Genomic DNA, 17,359 nt, shown 5'->3' with positions numbered 1-17,359 from the left:
ATTATTCTAAGATCGTGTTCAGCTCTAGATTATACGTACGCTATTGATATCTTTGTGTCACTAATGTGGAGAGAAACGAACTAGTTTGAAAAAAAGAGGAAAACATCTTGGTAGCCATTGTAGCCAGTGTTTTAGCTTGGTCACCTGTCTTCTCCCCACAAATTAGGATTTGAGGTCATATTTATATAGACCAACTTGCATTTGTTTATTTATTTGTTTTGAAAAATGGATATATCACAAGGAACCATGCCGTTGGAAAAAAGGAGTCTCAGTTTGCATCGGAGCCTGGGTTCCTGCTGCACCCGGGTCTTCTCCAACAGGTGGAGAACCATGCCCTGTTTTGAAAACTCTCAAGAGGGGCGCCTGGGTGGCTTAGTCAGTTAAGCGTCTGACTTTCACTTGGGTTATGATCTCGCGGTTCATGGGTTCGAGCCCCGTGTCGGGCTCTGTGCTGACTGCCAGCTCAGAGCCTGGAGCCTGTTTCAGTCTGTGACTCCCTCTCTCTCTGACCCTCCCCTGCTCACGCTGTCTCTCTCTCTCCCCTAGAAATAAATAGAAAAAAAACATTAAAAAAAAAAAAGAAAACTCTCAAGAACGGGAAGATCTCCCATTCTCTCTAGCTAACCCTTACCAGGGCCTTGGAGAGGGCAGGAAATTATTCTCGGTACAGTTTACACTTTCTGCATCTGGTCTACGAGCAGATGTAAAAGTTTTGGAACTCTATACCTGAAGACCACTACTGGATCACTCTCTTCTTCTTCTCTTTAGTTTCCTGATGGATACTGTCTTCCAATTGTGCAGTCATCTTCATTCCTCCTTTGCAGAGTTACCCGGAGGATTACAAGAATTAGAATACGACAAAGCACCTAGCTCAGCACCTGACACACAGTAAACACGCGTTTATTTTCCTTCCCTTCCTAAACAGGAACTAAACTAATTATCTCCGTTGGAACACAAGGCAGTTGAGGTACTCTAATTAGAATCTCATAATGAATATCCAGGCAAGCTCACAAATCCTGAGGTTTTTATCTTCTTTTTGGAGTTTTCAACAAAGCAGTATTATGAAACCAGATCCCAACTGTTCTTCCCTGCCCACCCTCGTCAATCTTTATCCAGATCCCAAATTTTCAGCTATTATGATGTCTTTTAAAGCTTAGATATTTTAAACTAAAATAGTTCGAGAAACATATACTATAAATAGACGTCCTCTGTGAAAACTTTTTTTCTGAAAATTATTCCTCGCCTCACCTAAACCTTATTCAGTCACATTCCACTTAAAATGTTTTTTTGCTCTTCTTACAGTTACTGTAAATGTGCTCCTCCCTCCCTTTCAAGATGTGAAATCTTGTCAAAAAAGGCAGATTTTATAACATCAAACACCTACAGTAATATTGCAACATGCTAGACTGTAACAGTGAGAGAAAATTCAGTAAAAATGGTATCTCGTTACTTCAGTTTGCAACTCTCCTGTCTCTTTTAAAATGATTTTTAAAGCCTGAACAGTCTGTGTGCTTTCCACAGTCTCCGTGTTTTCAGCTGAATTTTCTCCTCCTATGCTTAAGATTCCATTCTGAAAGTGACAAACTATGAATGGGAAAAATACCAAAGCTTGATTTTTTAGATAACTACTCCTTGCAGAGTAGGTTGGAAAATTCTGCTTCCGCTTTCAGCCTTCTTTGCCTCAAAAAGAACTTGGCTTTCGGTCATAATCAAATGCTATGAGAAAATGGCTAAATGACCCTTTTGATTTGCAAGCCACTTTATCCTCAAATGCCACTACATTCCTGAGAATTCTTCTTCTTCAGTTCTGAGGACACAATAAAACCCAGTTAAGGCAGCAGGACTTCCTAATAACAACGTTGCAAAAGCGAAGTTGTGATCAAGGTTGCCTGCACCCTCAACAGAACGCGTAATGGGATTCATACCGGACTGCTTTTCTTCTACAAGAGAAAAATCATTGTAAAAATATCTTAACCAGAATGATGTTTACCTTAAAGAAATACTGTACTCAGGATAGAAGACGCTTGTGTATTGGATCCATGCACCAACTTCCTCTTCGGTTGCCCTTTTTTGGGCTTCTGTTACTGAAAACAGATTAAATGATTCAAATCTTCTTACAGATATGCGTCGCAGACAATCATCCAGGTGTTTCTGCTTCAGAACCTTTGAAATAAAACCAAATATCGTGCTCATATCATATAAACACAAGTTAAGTGTTCAAAGTTCAAGTGGGAAGGGGACTTTCATTTCCGATGATGGCAGATTAGACCACGGAGACCAAACTCTTACCAGAGACAACCAGAGAAGACGGACAAAATATCTTAAAACATTATTTGATGGTATCAGAGAACAAAGAAGATGGTGAAGATTTACCAGTCTACTAACTCAGAAAAGAAATAAATCTAGAGAGGTGAGCCTAGCTTTTTCAATCACTTTCCTCGTAGGGACACAGATCCAATTCCAAAAGAAAGAGCTATGGAGATAAGCAGCACCTTTTGCCACCTGTAGAGTTAGGGGGTGAAAGTTGATTTTCAAAGCTACCTAGGCAGAGCCAGGTATGTAATTCCAAGCCTGCCTCGCGCGCGCGAGTGTGTGTGTGTGTACGCATGTGCACATGCGTGTCTGTTTTAAGATAAACCAAATGAGTGATTTTGTTGGTGTCATTGCAACGCAGGTTTTTAAGTATGGGAGAAACAAATATAGCTGCAAGCTTAATGGTGTTAAGCACAAACTCCATAGTTCTGAATCTGAATAAAATATAGAAACAAATGATGTATTTTATTTATTAAAACATTTTTTAAAATATATGTGTTTCCTACACCTGACCACTTAAAAGTTCTAGAAACAGGGGCTCCTGAGTGGCTCAATTGGTTAAGCATCTGACTCTTGATCTCAGCTCAGGTCATGATTTCACAGTCCATGAGTTCGAGCCCTGTGTTGGGATCTGTGCTGCAGCATGGAGCCTACTTGGAATTCTCTCTCTCCCTCTTTCTTTANGGTCATGATTTCACAGTCCATGAGTTCGAGCCCTGTGTTGGGATCTGTGCTGACAGCATGGAGCCTACTTGGAATTCTCTCTCTCCCTCTTTCTTTGCCACTCTCCTACACACATGCACTCTCTCTTTCTCGCTATCAAAATAAATTAACTAAAAACAAAAAAGTCCTAGAAACAATGATCAAACGAGAAGCAATGAGCACATTTAATGCCCACGTTACAGTCTCTAAATATCATCTTCTACTAAAACAAAGACCCCTTGAAGAAATGGCACAAATTGTACCAATGAGCCTGCATACAAGAAAACAAGAAAGCGATAAAAACTTATGGATTATCTCAAAGAGGCTCCAGAGCCAGTTTGAATAGGGTCCATTGGCCAAAGATGGAATAGTATGAGCATTCACAAAGGTAATAAAGGTAATAGAATCAAAACATATGAGCTCATCAGGGTATTTTCTTTAAAAAAAGAAGGGTGCTGGAGAACCAACTTATTTTGAAAACTAGTAAACAAAGAGAAAAAAATCAAGTATCTGTCTGTCTTTCCTATATGAACTGTCACTGAGAACATCCAAGTAGAAGATAAGGGGACGTTTCTCCTTACAGCAGTATCTCAAGAAATAAATGAAGAAGGAATGACACAGTTAGAACATCACCATTTTTCAACCCCTCCATGAATTCACAAACCTAGAAAATCATCACCGAGAAAAGAAATAACCAGAAACTACTGTGATTACTGATGAAAGCACACTCTACCATCATTTGAGCAACTAAACCAAACCAAACCAAAAACACTAAATCTGAATCTAATCAAGCCTCTGTATCTAGGAAATAGGAACAAAGGCATGAAGGAACACATTAAACATCATCATCAGGTACAATTAGCATATTTCATATTCAAGTTATGGGAAACTCTTAAGAGACAACAAAGTCAGTTTCTTCAATAAATATATGGCAAGGGGGTGAAAGAGACATACGCAGAGGAAACATTAGATTAAATAAAAATACTTATAAAATGGGGCAGCTGGCTGGCTTGGTCAGAAGAACATGCATCTCTTCATCTCAGGGTCCTGAGTTCACTGGGGGTAGAGATTATTTAAATAAATGAAAACTTTATGGGCGCCTGGGTGGCTCCATCAGTTAAGTGTCCCACTTCAGCTCAGGTCATGATCTCACAGCTTGTGAGTTCAAGCCCTGTGTCGGGCTCTGTGCTGACAGTTCAGAGCCTGGAGCCTGCTTCATTTTCTGTGTCTTGGACTCTGCCCCTTCCCTACTCATCCTTGGTCTGTCTGTCTCTCGTTCTCTCAAAAATAAACATTAAAAAACCAAACTTTTTAGAAGTATATATAAAATAAAAACTTTCTAAGAAAAAAAGACTTATAAAACTTATTGGGGCACCTGGGTGGCTCAGTAGGTTAAGTGTCCGATTTCGGCTCAGGTCATGATCTCATGGTTCATCATGGGTTCAAGACCCGCATCGGGCTCTGTGCTGACAGCTAGCTCAGAGCCTATAGCCTGTTTCGGATTCTGTATCTCCCTCTCTCTCTGACCCTCCACTGCGCACGGTGTCTCTCTCTCAGAAATAAATAAAATGTTAAAAAAAAAAAAAGAAAAACAACAACTTCTCAACTAATAACAGTTTTAGATCTTATTTGCATCATGTTTCAAAATAATCAAATTATAAACAAAAATTTTGACACAATGGGGAAAATCTGGAAACTAACCGGCTATTTATTTCATGACATGAAGAAATTATGCTGGGTGTAATATGGTATTTTAGAGTTTAAAAAAAATTTTTTTTAATGTTTATTGATTTTGAGCATGAGAGAGAGAGACAGAGTGCTACCAGGAGAGGGGCAGAGAGAGGAGACACAGAATCCAAAGCAGGGGAGGAGCAGAGAAAGAGGGAGACACAGAATCTGAAGCAGGGGAGGAGGAAAAAAGGAAGGAGACACAGAATCTGAAGCAGGCTCCTTCCTGGCTGCAGGCTATCAGCACAGAGCCTGATGCAGGGCTTTGAACTCACAAATCATGAGATCATGACCTAAGCCGAAGTTGGACGCCTAACCAACTAAGCCACCTAGGGGCCCCATATTTTAGTTATCTTTTTAATATCATCTTGCATAGGTATATACTGAAATATCTATAGAAATAAACGATATATCTGAGATTCATTTCAGAAAATTTTTAAAAACTTTTTTAACGTTTATTTCTGAGAGAGAGACAGAGTGCAAGCAGGGTAGGGACATATAGAGAGGGAGACACAGAATCCCAAAGAGGCTCCAGGCTCTGCAAGCTGTCAGCAAGAGTCTGACACAAGGCTTGAACCCACAATGCAGGACTTCAACACACAAACACTGAGATCGCGACCTGAGCCAAAGTTGGACGCTCAACCAAGCCACCCAGGTGCCCCGAGATTCATTTCAAAATAATCTGAGGTAGGGGTGTAATGAAGAGAGAGAGAAAATATGGTTGGTCAGGAGTTAAAAACCGTTGAAGTTGGGGCACCTGGGTGGCTCAGACAGTTGAGCATCTGACTCTTGATTTTGGCTCAGGTCATGATTTCATAGTTTGTGAGATGGAGCCCCACATGGGGTTCTGTGCTGACAGTGCAGAGCCTGCTTAGGATTCTCTTTCTTTCTCTCTTTCTCTCTGCCCCTCCTCCGTTCATGTGCTCTGTTTCTCTCTTTCTCTCTCAAAATAAAATAAATACACTTTTAAAAAAATTATTGACGTTCATGGATATCTGAGTGATGATTATACTATTATCTCCAGTTTTATATATGTTTAAAATTTCCCATAATAGAAAGCTTTTTTAAAGATAGAAAATAAAACATCCAGGGGCGCCTGGGTGGCTCAGTCGGTTGAGCGGCCAACTTCAGTGCAGGTCACGATCTCATGGTTCGTGGGTTCAAGCCCCTCATCAGGCTCTGTGCTGACAGCTCTAAGCCTGGGGCCTGCTTTGGATCCTGAGTCTCCCTCTCTATCTGCCCCTCCCCCCACTCATGCATACTCTCTCTCTCTCAAAATATAAATAAACAATAAAAAATATAAAACATCCTAATAGTCATAATCAAGTGAAAAATGACTAAAAAGATACCTAAAACACCAAATATATTTGGAAACAAATCCACATAAATTGCTTTCTAACTTAAATTGAAAAATTAGTTTCTAAATAACTTATGAACCAAGAATAAAGAGAAAGAAAACTCAATGGAAATTTGAAAGTATTTGGAACACAATTATAACACATTTCAAAACACATGAAATGTGGATAAATTCATGCTTAGAGGAAAATTTGTGGAAAGGCCAAAAATCAGTAAGCTAAACATCCATGGCAAAAATTACAAAAGGAAGCAAAGCAAGTTCCCTAAATAGTTGAAATTAATAAAGTAGAAGACAAAAATATAGGTAGAATCATTAAAACACACCAAAAGCCGGTTCTCTGAAGAGATTCATAAAACTGACAAAACCTTGATGACACTAATAAGAGAGAAAATGTAAATACCAATGTGACATAGGGAGATCACTATAGCTCCAGCAGGCGTTAAAAAAACTAACTGATGGGCACGGAGGAGGGCACTTGTGGGGATGAGCACTGGGTGTTAGACGGAAACCAACTTGACAATAAACTAAGAAAAAAAAACTAACTGAAAATTTAGATGAATAGACAAACTCCTAGAAGAATACGACTACCAAAACTGACATGAGAAGAGGCAACATGTCTGAACAGTCCTAAACTATTTTTTTAAATGCAATGCATAAATACAAATCGTACCAAAGAAAACTGCAGGCCCAGCCTGCTCACCAGCAAATGGCATCAAATGTCTAATCAATGCTTACCTTACCACGCTCTTCACTAAATCTGCAAACAACCCTATGGGATAGATACTTGTTATATGAGAGAGGAAACAAGGGGATGTTAATTTGCTCAAAGTCAGAAGGCTAGGAAAAGGCAAATCTAGACGGTCTGACTACATAGCCTAAACTCTTAATATTTCTGCTTGTGGAGAATATGGTAGCCATCAGTCATCCATTCCAACTCCCTTCTAAGATACCTGCCTATATTATAAAGCTGGAAAGCTAGAAGCCACATTTCCCAGAGTCCCTAGCAGCCAAAGCTGCAGATGGGATTTTGTGTTAGCTAATCAGACGCACTGACGCGCTCTGAAAGAGGAACTGGTGTAGAAATGACACCTCTGGGGCTCCTGGGTGGCTTAGTCGGTTAAGCGTCCGACTTTCGCTCAGGTCATGATCTCGCGGTTCGTGGGTTCGAGCCCCGCGTCGGGCTCTGTGCTGACTGCCAGCTCAGAGCCTGGAGCCTGTTTCAGTCTGTGACTCCCTCTCTCTCTGACCCTCCCCTGCTCACGCTGTCTCTCTCTCTCTCTCCTAGAAATAAATAAAACATAAAAAAAAATTAAAAAAAAAAAAGAAATGACACCTCTGTGATTTTTGCTGGTAGAATGGTTGGGAAGACTTCTGGTTCTCCTGCAGCATCTTCAGCAGAGGTCCCAGTGGTTCCCTCCCTAATTTAATGGCAAGTGAGGGGCGGCACAAGTGGCATCGCCTCTGCGGGCAGAGATCTGGTAGATAAAATGTGGCTCCAGAGTCTGTGGTTCTGGCGGCAGCTTCCTGACCCCCAGAGACCAGAGACAAGATCATGTGATGCTGGAGACAGCGTCGGACGCTTCATCTTGGTAGAGGGGACGTTTCTGTTGGCAGGTCAGCTTCGTATCGTTCTGGGACTTTGTGTTGTTCTGCGACTCATTCTTGGCCTGCTCCTCTGGTCCCTCCAAAGAGTGTGTTAGTACTTAATGCACTATATTAAGTCACTTTCTAAAGATAGCTAGAATTGTTTCTCTCACCTAAAGAGGAACCCTGACTCTAATAATGACATTATTCTTATACACACAAGAGGAAACCGAGATCAGAACCAAGCCAGAAAACACATCCGTATGACCGTATCTTTCTTTTCTTTTTTTTTTTTTTGTAGGCTTCATGCCCAGCGCCGAGCCCAATGCAGGGCTCGAACTCACAACCCTGAGGTCAAGACCCTGAGATCAAGACCTGAGCTGGGATCAAGAGTCAGGCGCTCAACCAACTGAGCCACCCAAGGCGCAGTTTTAGCTTTTCCTCAAGGTGTTATCTCCCATTGAGGTATAATCTTATCAACTACAGTTTTTAGGATATTCTCTTTGAGCCTCCTAGGTATCTAATTAAATAAAATCCAGATTGCATTATCTGGGGTGAAGGAAAATGTTCAAAGTCAAGACATTTTCTAATTCCTCTAAATCAATGAGCTCTTTAAACAAGGGTAAATGTTATACCAAGTAAATTCATGTCAAAATATCAAATATCTGAAGGGGGAAAAAAAAATGCATGGAACGCTGGGCCCATCAGGTAAAAACATGTATGCAATTGAACACAATCAAAGTCTAAAACCCATTTAATTAACCTAAAATACTTGTTTACTCCAGAACAAAAATAAACTGAACATAACCATGTAGGAACCCTAAAAACCAATACTCTAGAAGTAACGTCACTCAGAAAATGAGACAGGGCTTTGCAGTAGGAAAGCCTCTCCCTCAATAGTTGAGTGCAAGCACATTTATTATCCTTTGAGCTCAGTCTTTTCCCCTGTAAAACACAAAGAGTAATGCCTACATCACAGCTTCTAGTACAATGCCTGATGCACAATAACTGTAGACTGACTACAAGACTTGTGTGAAAATTAAATAACATAATATATGCTATTTGGAAAATGTCTGGCATAGAGCAAGTACTCAGTACTTTGTTAACTAACTTCTGGTTAAACAAGGCAGGCCGAGCACACACACGGTTATATCCTACCCCTTCCAAAACTCCCCAGAATACCAGTTAAAGAGTAAAACGGCAAAAATACAAAAGGACAAAGAGACCTAGAGGAGAAATGATGAATGGTAACTTACTTGGCAGATTGTAGAAACCTAAAGCCAAGTGCCAACAATGGGGAAGCTAAGAAAATACAAAGTCCTACCACACACTCAGGAAAGACTTGGTTATTGGAGGCACTAATGGCAATCAGGATAGAGAAGTAAGACTAAACACAGAACAGGTGGTCGAAAATCTTTTTAGGGGCGCGTGGGTGGCTCAGTCGTCTAAGCGTCCGACTTCAGCTCTGGTCATGACCTCACAGTTTGTGTGTTCATGCCCTGCATGAAGCTGTCTGTGCTGACGGCTAGCTCAAAGCCTGTGTCTCCCTCTCTCTCTCTGCCCCTCCCCCAAACTAAACAAACATTAAAAATTTTTTAAAAAAGAAAGAAAATCTTGTTACAAAGTACTAGATGCCCTGATTCCATCAGCAATGCCAGGCAACTACCTTTCTCTCCCACAGTGAAACTCTGAATTCTCTAAATTTCTAGAGAAGGTATATCATGAAATGATGTTCTGGTCTTAGACATCAAGCAGAGCTTAGAACAGCAGAAGATGCTCTTCATTCTGATGAACACCCCTTTCCCTCACTTACCTTCTGATCACAGGCAGCCAGTCTGGTATCAGCCAGAGAGGAGACTGCAAGATTCATTTTTGGAGCTATTGGGCCAAAAGAAAAGACCTGTGGATACTGGCATCTGGGATCCCCCAACAAAATGGTTAATTACTCCAGAAATCACTCCATGGTAAAGAAGACTTATGACTTCAATCAAGATGGTCTGAAACCAGAAGGGTGCTTAATTCTGGGGCCCTAAAGGGATAATAATTCCCTTTTGAGAGTCGAGAGCCCCAAAAGAATGAAGCAAGAGAGCACAAAACAGAATAGGCAAAGGACGCCTGGTGGCTCAGTCAGTTAAGCATCCAACTCTTGATTTTGGCTCAGGTCATGACCTCCCAGTTGTCAGATCATTTTCATAAAAAGATCTTTTTAATAAAAAGTTGCCCAATTCCCACAACTTCTAGGACAATAATTTATGGCACAACTGTTACGAAAAGGACTTGAAGTGGCTATAAACATACAATACCACAGGATGCCATTCATTAAAGATGCAGGAGGGGAATAAAAAAAGGAAAATAAGGGCAGGGATAAAAAACAAAGATAGAAATAAAGGTGACATAAAAGTACATTCCGTGAAGAGTAAACCCTTGATATGGAAGATCAACAGAGATAGTGGGAGAGCACGCACTAAGCAGTGGAGCTAGAATTGGAACCAGATGTGTCCAATGTCAATGCTCTCTTTCCATTGTGCCAGTGAATTGCTCAGAAAGATATTCCTTAGTTCCACAATAATGCCTAAAGTGAGTTCAAATCAGTAAGATACTTTTCTTTTTCCACTCACTAGATTCGGTAATTTCAGTAATAAATAACTTGAGAAAAAGTTATTATACGAAGATAGAAAATCTGAGAGGTTAGAAAGCAATCTCAGGACAAGTTCGGAGGAAAAAGGTTAAAAACCTTATAAAGTTTGGGGTCTGACCAAGGACCATAAGGGCAGGAGAGTACCTCATGAAAGTAGCTTCCAAAAATGGTAAAAAAACAAAAAAACAAAAAAACAAAAAAAAACACACACACACCTGAATGTGAGGGAGTGATACTGATTTTTTTCTACTAGGAATTTAGAAAGAATAGGAAGGCAATTGTAAATAAAAACTAGGCAGACAGGGGCACCTGGGTGGCCCAGTCAAGTGTCGGCCTCTTGATTTTGGCACAGCTCATGATCCCATGATCGTGAGATCGAGTCCCATATTGGGTTTCATGCTGGAGCTTGCTTAAAATTCTCTCTCGTGCGCGCTCTCTCTCGCTCTCAAATAAATAAATGAAATAAAGCAAAACAGAAGCAGGTAAACAAAGTGAAAAATGTGGTTGCCTGGAAGCTCCAGAAAAAAAGCAGTGAAAGAAAATGTTCTCACATACACAAAGGTGACGAATCTCTTAACTCCATTAGGCGAATCCCTTCATAATATATATCAAATCCTCACTAACATCGTATCCTTAACATCTTACAATTTTGTCACCTATATGTCAATAAAGCTGATAAAATTTAAGTGATACATTTTTTAAATCTTAGAAAAGAAATTGTATGAAAGTATCATTCTTAGGACTTGTAACTGAAAACTTTTTAAGACTGAGAAGAAATCACAGACTTATGGTCTTCATTTAAAATACAGGGGTGCCTGGGTGGCTCAGTCGGTTAAGAGGCCAACTTCGGTCATGATCTCATGATTTGTGAGTTCAAGTCCCATGTCAGGCTCTGTGCTGACAACTCAGAGCCTGGAGCCTGCTTCAGAGATTGTGTCTCCCTCCGTCTCTGCTCCTCCCCTGCTCACACTCTGTCTTTCTCTCTCAAAAATAAATAAACATAAAAAAATTCTTTAATAAATAAAAAACAAAAGCAGGCCATATAAAAATATTCCACATTATTTCATGAAAGGCAGCTAAACTATTCAACCTTTGAAAAATTACTGCATTTACCGATGGGAAGATCACTGGTTAATACAGCTCTGTGAAACTGAAAACAAATGCTTTTATATCTTAGAGCTTTCTAAACTTTTTTTTCTTTACTCCACAATTAAAAGTTCATCTCTTTTAAGAAACCTTATTGGGAGAATATCTTGGTTTTGGTCTGGTAAACTACATACTTTTAAATTCAAGAAAACATTCATCTTCTCCTTTTTAACCTACAGCACACTCCTAAATATTTTTAAGGAATCCAGTGAAACCAATTATTAATCTTAATAAGTCAGGCATGAAACACAAAATCTCCTACAGTCACTGACATATATGTCAGCATGGTTTGAACAGCAAGGATTAAGTGTGAATCTTGTATCTGGACCCTTAAGATTGAAGTGTGCTCCGCATGCAAAAATCTATGTCATCTGTTGATACAGGACTTTAAAATTCTATACTAACTTGAAAGGTCAATTTAATCTTAACACTGTGAAAAAGCCCTTATAAATACAATGATGGATAAAACTTTAGGTCAATAAATTATTCTTTATGCAAAAAGAGAGAGAGAGAGACAAAGCATGAAAGAGCTTAGCTTCTGTTACCTTTAAGTCAAGTGATGCCAATAAAAACCAGTCCGTCACTTTAAGCAGAAATCCAAACCACAATCCTCATTACAAGATCTACAAGTACAACACACCACCATTTCCAAGACAAGGTCTCTGGCATCTGTTTGCCATGTTACCCAAAAAACCAGAAGGCCTAAACAGAGCACAATATAGTTGCAGCTGTATTAGTTGACTCTGGATGAGTAGACACTTTCCATTCCCTCTATTAAATATTCAGACTGGGCCAAGTGAACTTTAAGGTATATCTAAAGCTCTGTTCTTGCCCTTTTCTATTGAGCCAAGTTAACTGTGCTTCCTCACGAGTATTTTTACACCAGTTGGTCTTGTTACTGTCATTAATTAAATTTGCAAAGACAAATGAAATGGTAATTAAAACAGAGTTGTTGCTTCCATAAAAACTAGGCTGAATGTTTTGGAAAGGTAAAGGCAAGTTTGCTTGATAAAAGTTGCTTAAAACCTTACTATCAATTTTATTTTTTTTTTTATTTTGTTAAATGTTTATTCATTTTTTGAGAGGCAGAGCACAGGCAGGGGAGGGGCAGACAGAGAGGGAGACACACAATCCGCAGCAGGCTCCAGGCTCTGAGCTCTCAGCACAGAGCCCCACGCAGGGCTCAAACTCACTAACCGTGAGATCATGACCTGAACCGATGTCAGACGCTTAACCGACCCAACCACCCAGTGCCCCAAAACCTTATGATCAATTTAGAGGTGGTAAGCCAACTGTAAAAATCTAAAGAACTAATTATAAATAGCTAGGATTTAGCACTTAGGTTATAGCTTCATTTTACAATATGTATCATTGTTATGATTCACCTCTTTAACTCTCTCAGTTAACCAATCCAGGTAATATGTCTTCTATTGTATCAGCATCTTGATCTGGGAATAATTTTGTTCAATCATACGGAGTTTTTCTGGTAGTCAAGGGTTGTCAATGTTTTTCCTTAAAAATGAAAAAAAAACTGTCCTCCCTTCCCATGACTGTACTTAAGTTTAACACATCATTGATTACAAGATGGCAACATTTCTTTCTTCTGCTGTTATACAGAATAGACTGCCAATTAACCAGTGTACCATCAAGTAAAAGCAATCTCTCAATTTCAAAGATGTTAAAATTAAAACTATGCATTTTGGAATAGATAGTGACTGATTTGAAAATAATCATGTTTATTGTAAAAGAAATTTAAATACAGAAGAGTAAAAACCCACTTGAAATTCTATTCGGGGAGAGCACACTGTTAAACATGCATGTCCACATATACAAATAACCATGAGTAGGGGCACCTGGGTGGCTCAGTCAGTTAAGCATGTGGCTTTGGCTCAGGTCATGATCTCAGGGCTCATGAGTTCTATCCCTGCATCAGGCTCTGTACTGACAGCTCAGAGCCTGGAGCCTGCTTCAGATTCTGTCTCCCTCTCTCTCTGCCCCTCCCTTGCATGCACACTGTTTCTCTTTCTTTCTCAAATATAAATAAACATTAAAAAATTAAATAACCATGAATAATTCTCAAAGGGCTCATACTATCCATATTGTTCTATCCTTTGTTTTTGTCTTTGATACTGTAAAAATCATTTTAATACTTTAAAAAAGGGGTGATAATCTCACCTGTATACGCAGTGTTGCACATTTATCCAATATGTAATGTTTTTTTTTAATGTTTATTTATTTCTGAAGGAGAGACACAGAACATGAGTGGAGGAGGAGGGGCAGAGAGCAAGGGAGACACAGAATCAGCACAAAGCTCGACGCAGGACTCAAATCTACAAACCATGAGATATGACCTGAGCTGAAGTCAGACGCTTAATCAACTGAGCCACCCAGGCGCCGCCCCAATATGTGATCTTTTTAAGTGTTAAAAATCAAACAGTCAAATCCTTGTTAGGAAAACATAAAATAACAGGACAAGAACATAGAAAATGAATTTATTTCTAAACCAGGAAAATAATTTCACTCCAAAATAATCCGAGATGAAAGAGGTCTTAGAGAAATCTAGTCCTGTTCCCTCATTTACAGCTAACAAACTGAGGTGAGGTCCAAAGAGGTTGCTCACCATTACTCAAATAGTTAAGGACAGACAGGGGCCTGAAATTAAGTTATATTAAATCCCATCCCAGAAATCATGCTAGCTCTTTCAGCATTGATAGTCTCAAACATATGACATTGTGCTGTAATTTAAATCATACTGTGAAATATTTCATTCATCAGAGTCTTCAGCCAAGTATCAGACCTGTGGGTAAGATTCATTCTGTAGATCTTTGTGAATATGTGTGTATTGGTCATTGCTACTTTTTCATCAGCCCTACATTGCTTCCTCTTGGGAACTGCCCCTCTCTCACTCTATGGGATAATGATGGGGTTTTTATCTTCCCTGCCACGGGGTGGGCTAATGTCCCAGATATCAAAATGCCTCATTCTCCTGGACACAACAATTGGTCCAACCCTGGCCTATTAGAGTTGTTAAAAGGGCATTATTTGGGCTTTGGGGAAAAAAAGGGTCATTTCTTCTAGATCACTAGTTGGGTACATGATCAAAGTCTGTAGTTGCCAATAGCCATCTTTGCTTTCAGGTAATGACACCCAACGAAGAGGAAAACAGAATGCTCCAAAACCTTTATCAATACTGATAGATAGTCTTCACCTGATTAAAGTGAGCACTAGGCTCAGAAGTCAGCAATTTATCATGCGACCTGGTATCAAACAACGAACTAGGTCAGCTGGGCTTTTTCCAAAAAAGGTTAATTACAAAACCAAAAAAATATATTGAACAGTTAAAATGAAGGACCATTAGCACTGGGCCCCTATGGGGTAATGAAGTGACAGAACTGTGTAGAAGAAAACAAGCAGGAACAAGCAGATGTCATAAAGATGTCCCATGAGAGAGAGAGAAAGAGAGAGAGACAGCGAGCTGCATATCTCTATCACTGCTTAGATTCTTCAGTTTTCCAGGTCTAGATCCATATAAGATGTGGATGGTTGGTTTGTTTGAAACATTTACTAAGCACCTTCAAATGTGTAATATATATGGTAGATTTGATTTATTACGGAAAAGTATTCACTTCCTTCTTGCCCCCTCCAAGGAAGGAGTATACTACCCTGCCCTTTGATTTTAGGCTTGGCCAACTCTCTTCCCTTGGACAATAGCAGGTTAGCAAGGGCTTAACATGTGTTTTGGTAGTTGGGCTTAGTGTCTTATACCTCCGCTGTCACCATGAGACTATGTCAGCCAACTGGTCCAAGGATTAAAGCCAGTCTGCTGATCACAGCCTATGTTAGTCAACTTCCAGATGGCCCAAAATAAATGCTCACTATTGTATGCCATTTTGATGTTGTAGTTGTTTGTTACTCATTAATAGTTAAGTGATACAATACATTGAGGACTTGATACTATGGGCCACTTACAGCCTGTTCTCCCTTGGGCTTTCCCCAACACTTAACATCTACTAAAAACTACCTAGCCAGGCACTGTGTGAGGTGCAGAGAATAGAGTAGGTAAAATATCACCTTTTCCGAGGTAGAACTCCCATTCTAGTAAGTTACATGAACTCTTGATCAGATGATAAGATGATAATAAAATGATATGATACGGGGTTCACTGGTGGAGTGAGCTGCGGGTCTAACTCAGCCCAGAGTAGTCAGGAGACACTTCACAGAAGATGTTAAAATGTAGTCGAGTAAGAAAGAAGATAAAAATACACATGTGTACCAAAACATTAAATGTCCAAGTATGCCGGGAGTTCAAATGGTAGCCATAGCTGAAGCTTGTCCTGATCTGATATAGACAGCAATTCAGAATGAACCTATGTGCTGGTCAACCGAGTTTTTACTGTACTAAGAATCAATGAAATTATCACAATGAGATTTGACTGATTATTTTCAGGCCCTAATTTACTACTGGGATAATGCAACTTTAACTGATATTTTATTTCACTGTAGAAAGCTCCTATGAGAATGATTTATGAATGATGCATTTATTATCCTACAATTTTGTAATATTAATAACAAAACCAGGTCATTAATGCTTTGGATAGACTTTCAAAACATCAGCAAAGAAATGATCTCTGAGTTAGGTCATGACATTATATGAAAAGGTGACTAGAGACACCTGCAAACAATCTCAAGTAAAGTGGCCAAAGCTGGGAAATGCTTCTCAAAATACAACAGTAAGAAACAGAAAATCTCCTCGAGTCAAGTTTTCAGGAGAAAACCTCAGGCAGAGGCATTTACAGTGGTGTGCAAAGCAATAAACACATCTTGCTTCAAGCAGTTTGGAAAGAGGGTCGGAGGTGTCAAATCAGAAATGTATCAAACCTGCATACAACCCAAGTTACCGACAACAGCAGCAACTCTGAGGTACTAGAAAATCACCGCCGTTAAACAAGCCAACACACCCGAACTAGTCTTGCTGATCACTTCAAACTACAAGATCAACGTGAAACTTTCACACGCCTGCAAAGGACAGAGGCAGCTCTTCTGGACACACCCTCCACTCGCCGCTGTACCGACAGCGCGGGCAACTTCACAGTTCAACACAGGCAACCACGCTGAGCTCCGAGGAAGGGGCCAAACTCTGAATCAGACTGAGGCTGGAAGATAAGGATCAAGGAAGAAGAAACCTGGGGAAAGAAGTAAAACAGAGGCAAGAAACAAGAGCAGCATAGGATGGGGAGCGGCGGTCCCACCAGTTGGACTGGTGAGCAAAGAGGAGTCCCCGAGATGCAAACAATTGTCCAAAAAAAGATCTTTTACTTCCATCTGAGTTTCCCAGGAACTGAATGTTGGCTACCCCCTCCCTGCCCCACCCAACCCAATTCTTCCCTTTTGGTGGGACCCTTAGTTGAAGCAAGGGGGCGCTTCTCACGTGGCTCCCGGCAAAACTACGAGCGAACTCCCAGAGCTGCCAAAAGGAGAGACTCTCAACCGGTCGCTCGCTGCGTACCTGGGAGGGAAGTGGCCAGAGGCAAAGGTAAGGCAAGTGGGCTTTCTCTTACCTGCCGCAGAAGCTTCCACCGGGCAGCTGCCAAGGGCTCCGAGACTGGAAGCCTCTGAGAGGCGCCTCCGCTTGCTGGGCCCTCGTCTGCAGCGCACTCAGCCTCGCGGGCCTGGCTATCGGCGACTGGCGACTCCATCCCGTGGAACTCGCCTGTACCCCCGCGCTGTCGCGGCCACAACTCTCCCTCTGCCAGGACCTGTCTACTTGTTCCCAGCCAGGACCTGTGAGCTGGACCTCCCTCCGACCGCCCCAGAGCCCGCGCCCTCCCCGAATTCCGCATTTCCGGTATTCGCGTCTCCTTGGCAACCGGGGCAGCGCGGCCGGCGTCATT

The 17,359-nt window shown here is 40.6% G+C and overlaps 1 protein-coding gene across 1 annotated transcript; it reads right to left on the bottom strand.

Moving 5' to 3' along the window:
* Positions 1 to 1,897: 1,897 nt before the first annotated feature.
* Positions 1,898 to 17,308, bottom strand: LOC144219240 (calmodulin-lysine N-methyltransferase-like). Its single transcript, XM_077749197.1, has 3 exons — positions 17,027 to 17,308; positions 1,991 to 2,163; positions 1,898 to 1,940 (listed from the first exon to the last, which is right to left on the bottom strand). The coding sequence occupies exons 1-3, from the start codon at positions 17,306 to 17,308 to the stop codon at positions 1,898 to 1,900; spliced, it is 498 nt and encodes a 165-aa protein (XP_077605323.1).
* Between the last annotated feature and the right edge of the window lie 51 nt (positions 17,309 to 17,359).

The sequence above is a fragment of the Crocuta crocuta genome, unplaced genomic scaffold, assembly GCF_008692635.1.
Source record: "Crocuta crocuta isolate KB4526 unplaced genomic scaffold, BGI_CrCroc_1.0 scaffold118, whole genome shotgun sequence".
Taxonomy (NCBI): Eukaryota; Metazoa; Chordata; class Mammalia; order Carnivora; family Hyaenidae; genus Crocuta; species Crocuta crocuta.
Note: the sequence above shows the minus strand (reverse complement) of the source record. Positions and strands in the feature narration are given on the sequence as shown.

Bases quoted from the DNA above. Each gene is read 5' to 3' on its own strand.
- LOC144219240 (XM_077749197.1), bottom strand. From the start codon at position 17,308: ATGCGGAATTCGGGGAGGGCGCGGGCTCTGGGGCGGTCGGAGGGAGGT. The intron at 2,164-17,026 runs GTAAGAGAAAGC...TTTATTTCAAAG, and splicing joins GGTGGAAGCTTCTGCGGCAG to GTTCTGAAGCAGAAACACCT. The intron at 1,941-1,990 runs GTAAACATCATT...TTTCTCTTGTAG, and splicing joins GAGTACAGTATTTCTTTAAG to AAGAAAAGCAGTCCGGTATG.